This window comes from Balaenoptera acutorostrata, chromosome 4 (genome assembly GCF_949987535.1).
Source record: "Balaenoptera acutorostrata chromosome 4, mBalAcu1.1, whole genome shotgun sequence".
Taxonomy (NCBI): domain Eukaryota; kingdom Metazoa; phylum Chordata; class Mammalia; order Artiodactyla; family Balaenopteridae; genus Balaenoptera; species Balaenoptera acutorostrata.
In genome coordinates, this window is record NC_080067.1 from 148,921,644 (window position 1) to 148,929,719 (window position 8,076).

The window sequence follows — 8,076 nt, forward strand, 5'->3', positions numbered from 1 at the left end:
TAATTGTAGAGGTTTCCACGTTTCTGGTTAAATTTATTCCTGAGCAAACTTTGCTGCAATTGTAAACGGAATTTTTCCGTATTGTCTCTTATTACTCATATCTAGGCAGGCTATTGACTTTTTAGTATTAACTTTGTATCCAGCTACTTCACTGAATTTTTTTTAAATCATTGATCCCCTAAGGGTTTTCCAGATATACCATCATGTCATCTGCAAATAGAGATGGTTTTACTTCTTCTTTACCAACTGTTATGCCTCTAATTGACTTCTCTTGTCTGATATGTGCAGGAGAGTAGAAAAGGTAGCGGGCATTCATGCCTTTTTCCTGATCTTAATGGAAATGCCTCTAAGTGCCTCTTCATAAAGTAAGGTACTGGCTTTAGGACTAAGGTATATCGTGTCAGATGGCTGTAAACAGTGTGACTGTACTTAATGCCACTGAACTGTACACTTAAAAATGGCTAAAACAGCATATTGTATGTATACTTTACCACAATTTTTTTTCCCCTCAATTCCCATCCTTTTATCATGGTACTGAATTTTGTACAAGATGTATCCATGGAGAGAACTATGAATTTTTTTCTTAGATGTGTTAATGTGATAAGTGATACTAATATTGAACAAACCTTACATTCTTAAAATAAATCCCATTCAGTCATGATGTATTATTTTTGTAATGCTATTGTATTATTTTTATGTTAGATTCCAGCTGCTAATACTTAGTAATTTTGCACTGATATCCATGAGTGATACTGGTATACAGGTTTTTCCCTTTATACTGTCTTTCTCTGGTTTAAGTATCTGATATTATACTAGCTTCACAAGAGGAATTAGGAACTGCTTTCCTTCCTTTTCTACACTCTGGAACACTTTATGGTGCTCTGGGACTATCTGGTCCTTGAAGTTTGGTAGAATTCCCCTGTGAATGTCTGGGCCTGTGGTTTTTCTGGGGTAGTTCCTTAATAACTTTCTTATGTATACTTATTTCTAACATGCTGTTGTCCTCATTTAACCACATACAGTGAAGAGCTTTCCAACACGCACCTACCAGAGAAAAGTCTGCTCTCACCTGTGCTGGTGGCTTCGGGGGTCTTTTGAATACTGAACTTTGTTAAGGTTCAAAGCAAGCTCCCCAGCAAGGCTCAACTGCAGAGGGGCCCTGACCACACAGTGCTGTACAGTCAGACTTGACCCGGCAGGATTCATGGGTGCAGGGCCAGCAAGTGGGGGGCTTGCTTTGTCTGCTCTTCGGGTCAGATCAAGAAAGCTGGAGAGTTGAGGTAGATCATCACGTGATCCTAAGTCAAAGGCGCTGTCTGCCTGCCTGCTGTGCAGAACAAGCCACTTCACTGGAACATTCACTGTCATCGGAATATTTCACAAAAGGAGCAGATGTGTTCCAAGCAGGGTCACCATGACCGATGTCTCATAGCCTTTTGATTTCTCTGAGTAACGGTCCATCTCAGCCAGTAACCTCAAAGAACACTGACCTAAGAGATGCTTGGCCCGGAACCGCAGGCTTCCAGGAACCCTGACCTCCTCGGTGGCCGCCCCAGCCCACCTGGCTACCGCCCGTGCCCTCTCACCCGCGCTGGCTGCTCACAGGCCCTTCCCCCTCCGGACGCCTCCCCTCCCCATCAGGCCAGCAAAAATCAAAACAAAACACCCAGAGGAGCCATGAATACAGCTTTATTATTTTCTTTCATTTCTTTGTCATGGAATTGGAACCAGCAAAACATAGCATCAAATGTCAGGCTGGTGATTTTCTGCTTCAAAAATTGGCAAATCCCACTGTGAATCTTAGCACCACTTTGCTTCCATTTCACGGGTAAAAAGCCAGGCTTGGGGGGAAAAATAAATGGCTTTTGATGCGGAAATCACAGTCTTCCCACACGTTCCTCCCCACGTCAGGCGGGCTTGTCCTGTCCTTGGTACCACGCTTCTGCCCCACCCATTCCTAAACCAGCTGTCTCAAAGGTATGCAGGGTGGAGAAAACCTTCCCAAATACAGTGTGATACCCCAAATCATAAAAAGATGGATGAATCTGACTACCAGAAAAGGCCATATTAAAAAGAAAATATCTTTAAAAAAAGCCAAAAGTCAAACTGGGAAAGATGCGCAATTCACATAACAGAGGAAAGGCTAGAAAGACGTCCTTCAGATCAGCCCCCCCTCCCCCCAGGAAACACTGCCAAGCAACTGGGCCAAGGACGGTCACAGGCAGGTCAGAGATGAGAGGCCAGGCCTCACTCGTCACAGGACAAATGTGACTGAACCGCAGACCACGGGGAACACGGCGGGCCCAGACACACACACCCCGCCCCCCAGGACCAACTGGAAACCTGGCGACACAGGCCTCAGGACTTTTTGCCTCAAGTAATCCTTCGGCCGCAGCACAGCGGGGACAGGTCCAGGTGGAAGGGAATTCGGAGGCAGGGCAGCTGAGTTTGGGACAGGGCGCCTGAGAAGAGGGAGCTGCCCGGGTCCCCTTGGGTCTTTGCTTTAACACCACCCTGCGCACGTGTGGTGAAACCCCGCGAGGCTCACACGAGTACTTCTGAGGACAGGACAATTCCCAGACCAGGCGTCATCCGAGGCCCCTCCGGCCAGCCCAGCATGGGGAGACTTCATGAACACACAGGGTGTTCCCCAGGGATGCCAGGTGGGCCGGCCTCAGAAAGCAGAGTACACTATCCCTCTAAAGGCTGCTCCAGACCTGCCCCGATGAGCTCCAAAACAGACCCCAAAAGGACCGACTCCATCCACAGGAGCTTAACAGCCTGCCAGGAAGAGTGAAACATTCTTTAAAGGAAGATAATAAAGCTGAGCACTCAACCGTGAAAGTGTCACAATATCAGGCCCCCAGTAAAAAACCTCCTGGACATAGTGGCAGGAAAATAGGTGCTATAAACAGAAGGTAAACCAGTCAGCAGAAACAGACCAGAAATCACAGACAAGATGGAGTTAATGTAAAAGAAAACAATCATTTTCAGTAGGCACCATGTGCTCAAGGACACTTTTTTAATGAGTATGATGAGAAAAATGAAACATATTTTTAAAAGAACAAAATCGAAATTACAGAGATGAAAAATACAATATCTGATTCAGAAAATACTCAGCCTTGGATTGACAGCAGCTTACACGAAAAGATCAGGGAACGTGAAGATGAGAAACAGAATCCATCCATGGAATTCCCTGGTGGCGCAGTGGTTAAGAATCCGCCTGCCGATGCAAGGGACACGGGTTCGAGCCCTGGTCCGGGAAGATCCCACATGCCGCAGAGCAACTAAGCCCGTGAGCCACAACTACTGAGCCTGCGCTCTAGAGCCCGTGAGCCACAACTACTGAAGCCCACGCGCCTAGAGCCTGTGCTCCGCAACAGAGAAGCCACCGCAATGAGAAGCCCGCGCACCACAACGAAGAGTAGCCCCTGCTCGCCGCAACTAGAGAAAGCCCGTGCACAGCAACGAAGACCCAACACAGCCAAAAATATATTTCAAAAAAAAGAATCTATCCACAATGAAACACAAATAGAAAAAGGCCCGAAGAGGAACTGCCGAGACTGGCTGACCTTGGTGCCTGCATCACACAGTCTGAAATACAAGTACTGGAGTTTGCAGGAGGCAAAGAGAGAAGGGGGAAGGAAAAAAATATTTGAAGAAATAATACTTGGAAACTCCCAAATTTGATAAAAATGATAAATCCACAGATCTAAGAAACTCAGCAAATGCTAAACAGGATAAACACACACATACCCCCAAAGCACATCATGATCAAATTATAGAAAACCAGTGATGAAGAGGAAAACTTCTTAAAAAGCCGGGAAAAGAAGACACATTATGTACAGTGGGGAAAAGAAGGTGTATCAGTCAAGAGACAGAAATCACACAGATAATTTAAGGAGGAAAACTCTAATATAAAGAATTGTTAAATAGGAACAGAGGGTTGCTGAGTAAAGCATAAAGAACTTTAAAGAACAAAGGAATCTGAGGTCTGGGAGTAGCCAGCACCTCCAGGACTAACACAGAGGGTCCAAGAAGGAACAAGCCAGGAGAAGCATGGCATCTGTGGACCTCGGGGAGATGGCAGCATCCCACTGGGGGTTTGGGGTGGGGACTGGACCTTGTTTGAGGGGGTGCGGCTGTGGTGTGCCGGCTGGTGGCGCTGGCGAGCAGAAAGCCGCCTGCCAGGGTTCCAGCAACTCACTGGGGCACCGGGAGACAGACTCCCTGGGAGCTGGACGTGGTGCCAGGGCACGTGCCAGGACGCCTCCTGCTGGGGTGCGGTGGACGCTCACTGGGAGCCCACTGGGGTGTGACAGAGCAGCCCGTGCTGCTGGCCGGCATATCACAGCCCAGGAAGAAAGGGCCCTGGGCCCTGGAGCAGCAACCCCGTCCTCCTGCAGTGCCCCCCCAGCCCAGCCCAGCGCCCTCCACTGACCACGCCTGCCACTGTGCCAACCCGCAAAGGAAAAGGCAGAGGGTCCAGCTGCCGGGGCACGAAGCTGGGCACGGACTTTGTGCACAGACACTGAGGCCACCAGCACAGAGGAAAACAGACACTGGGGAGACGAGGGCGGCCCCGAGACAAAGCAGGAACATCTCCAAAGAAATGAAAATGAAAGAACTACATCCAGCGAAGATATCCTTCCACAATGAAGGCCACAACAGCAATTCAACGGAGGACAGACAGCCTTCCCAACAAGTGGTGCCAGGGCAGGCAGGCGTCCACAGTCAAAGAACAGAACCTCACATCTTACATACAAATTAACCCATGATTGGGCTTCCCTGGTGGCGCAGTGGTTAAGAATCCGCCTGCCAATGCAGGGGACACGGGTTCGAGCCCTGGTCCGGGAAGATCCCACATGCAGTGGAGCAACTAAGCCCGTGCGCCACAACTACTGAGCCTGCACTCTAGAGCCACAACTACTGAAGCCCGTGTGCCACAACTACTCAAGCCCATGCTCCTAGAGCCCATGCTCCACAACAAGAGAAGCCACTGGGATGAGAAGCCCGCGCACCGCAACAAAGAGCCAACGCAGCCAAAAACAAATAAATAAATAAATTTCAAGTTAACTCATGATGGATCATGGATTTAAATGTAAAACATGAAACTATGAAACATCTAGAAATATCATAGAAGAAAATCCTTAGGGGCTAGGGCTAGGAAAAGGATTCTTGACACCAAAAGCACCATCCGTCAAAGGAAAAAACTGATAAACTGGAGCCCATCAATATTACATGTGTTTGCTTTGCAAAAGACCCCGTGTTCAAAGGATGAAAAAAGGAATTGCGCCCTGGGAGAAGACGTTTGCAAACCATATCTGGCAAAGAACTTGAATAAAGAACTCTCAAAACTCACTTAAGATAAAACAGTGACGACACCAAATGCTGGTGAAGATGCAGAGAAACTGGGTCAACGTGCATCACCCATAGGAATGTAAAATGACACACCCACTCTGGAAAATGGTACGGAGCTTTCTTACAAAACTGCACCTGTGCTTCATACAACCCGAATTACTTAGAGTGAGCCCCCAGACGTTATCCCCACCAAAGCCAAGGCTGTGGCTGGACCAGCCGGTCTGGTTCTTACGGTTGCAGGACGCGCTTCAGCAAAAGCCATCAGGGAACTTTGAGAAATGAGCTTTATTACTCAGTCCTAGAGGGCACAGCATGCCCGACGGCCACACGGCGAGGCCGAGGAGAGTGACCGTGCAAATGCATGAGCCTGGGGCGCTGCCGCTATTGGGGCCGACGCTGGGGTGCCTAGGGTTTCAAGGGTTCACTGTTTATTGGCTACTTTGAGGCTTAAGAGTGGGAATTAGGGTGTGGGAAGGGCAAAGCAAGGTCATTCACGCAGTTTATCTAGGCTACCAAGGCTTTCTGAAAGAAGAACCTTATGTAAAGTACACACCATATTTCTGACAACTAAGATTAAAAATAGTATGTAAAACAGCTCATGAATAACTTTTATATAGATTATATGTTGAAACACTATTTTTGCTGTATTTGGTTAAACAGACTATTCTCAAAATTTTATCTGCTTTTTCAAACTTTTCAAAGTGACTACTGAACACTTTAAATTACATACGTGGCTCAGCTGAATTCCCACTGAAATCCAAAATTTGGAGGATAAGAAGACATTGTCTACAAAAAACAAAAAAAACCACTTTAAATATAAACACATACATAGGTTACAAGGGATGAAAAAAGAAATTCCATGCTAACACTAACTTTTTACTTGGAGTGGCTGCATTCACAGGATAACCTACACTTCAGAACAAAGAATAGGACTAGGGACAGAGGGATATTTCAGAATGATAAGGCATCATTCATCAAGATGACACACTACTGCTACGTGTGTACGCACCTAATATCAGAATCAAAAACCACTAGGACAATGGAAAATTAGTTCCTCAATTAGACATTTAAGTACTGCTTTCAGTACGTGAGAGAGGTACACAGAAATTAGGATTATGGCTGTGTTTCTGAAATTGGTAACAACTGACAGCATCACCGACTTGACCTGATGGACATTTACAGAACACTCCTCCAGCCAGCAACGATGGGACATGTTCTCTTCAAGGGCACGTGAGACCGCCACCATATTGTGGAACATAAAACAAGGCTCAATAAATCTAAAAAGAAAGGAATCAAGGTATATTGAGACCACAATGGAATTAAAACCACAAATCAATTTTTAAAATCTGAAGAAAAAACATCCAGTGTTTGGGAATTTAACCACACTTCCAAACACCCATGCAGCAAAGAAATCGCAATGGAAATTAGAAAGAAAAATGCACGTCAACACGTACAGAATTCAAATAACAGTGCTGCAGGAAAAAAATCCACAGCATTCTCTCTACATTTATACTAGAAAGCTCTCCCAAGACAGTCAGTCGCTAGGTGTTGGCAGGAGGCCTCAGTTCCCTGCCACAGTGACCTATGTGCAGGCCTGAATGTCCCCATGACCGGGTGTTGGCATCCCCCCGAGTGGTGATCCACGCTGTGTTAAGGCAACTTTGCTGAGAACAGGGTCAAGGTTGAGTCTCGACACGAAGTGGGCAGCTTCCCTGGCCCGCACACAGTGGCCCGTAACTCCAAGTCTGCCCCTTTGCGAAATTAAACCTCAAAGGCTGAGCAAGAGAATGTAGCGAGTTTCACGTTTTGCGTTCACGGTAGGGGTAGAAATGAACGAGGAAGGGCAGCTCTGCCCCAGGAACTGCGGGCCAGCAAGGGCGCTCCCGACAGAAACGCTTGCGCGTGTTCCAGGGGAGTGACCAGAACGCTCCTGGCGGCCGAGACGCGGGAACTACTCAAACGCCCACGTGACAGGGGATGAGCGCGCCGTGGTGTTCTCACACGAGGGAACAGTGAGAGTGGAGACCACAGCCGTACACAACAGCGTGAGAGACGGCAAACCAGCGCGTTGGGTCGGCCTGGCCTGGGGGTAGGGGTGGGGGCGGGCGGTGACTGCCAGGAAGGAACCTGGGGACCACTCTGCTGTTGCTAAGCGTCCTGGCTCTGGCTGGGACTGTTACACACGTGTATGCAGTTGGTGATGTTTGTGCATTCCATGCACACTTGCCAGCCGTACACTAGGATGAAAATGAAGGAACAAAACCTCTTAGAATTCAGAACTGTGGTAACCAGGTTTTTAAAAAATCAGTAAATGAGCTGGAACAAAGCCCAAGGAATCTCCCCAAACGCAAAACATACAGACACTGAGAAAGAATGGAAAATAGGAGATAAGTAAAGGGGTAAGAAAGCCAACTCAACTCCTCAGATCCCGTCGGTCAACAGACAAACCAAAAGGAACTGCTCTTCTAATCAGATGACGATGCACCGGTCTTCTCGAGGCAAAGCCACGGAGGGAAGCAGGGATGTTGCTGCTATGGGTGAAGAGGTAAGAGACGAAAACCCAGGAAATCCAACAGGTGGCTCCTCACGGGTCTGGGTTCCGCCAACCGTAGAAGAAACTTCGGGACAACCGGGGGCACATGAGCATGAACGGTTCCTAAGTCAGGGTTCCAGCGAGAATCCGGCTCACGCTCACCTGAGATTTGTTAAGGTCCT

General features: G+C 47.7%; 1 protein-coding gene across 1 annotated transcript in view; it reads right to left on the bottom strand.

Moving 5' to 3' along the window:
• Positions 1 to 1,711: 1,711 nt before the first annotated feature.
• Positions 1,712 to 8,076, bottom strand: part of WDR4 (WD repeat domain 4) — a 31,329-nt gene continuing 24,964 nt past the window's right edge. The window contains exon 9 of the mRNA XM_057545769.1: positions 1,712 to 6,638. Coding sequence (XP_057401752.1) covers positions 6,383 to 6,638 — 256 coding nt within the window. The 3' untranslated portion in view covers positions 1,712 to 6,382. The remainder of the gene's footprint in view (positions 6,639 to 8,076) is intronic.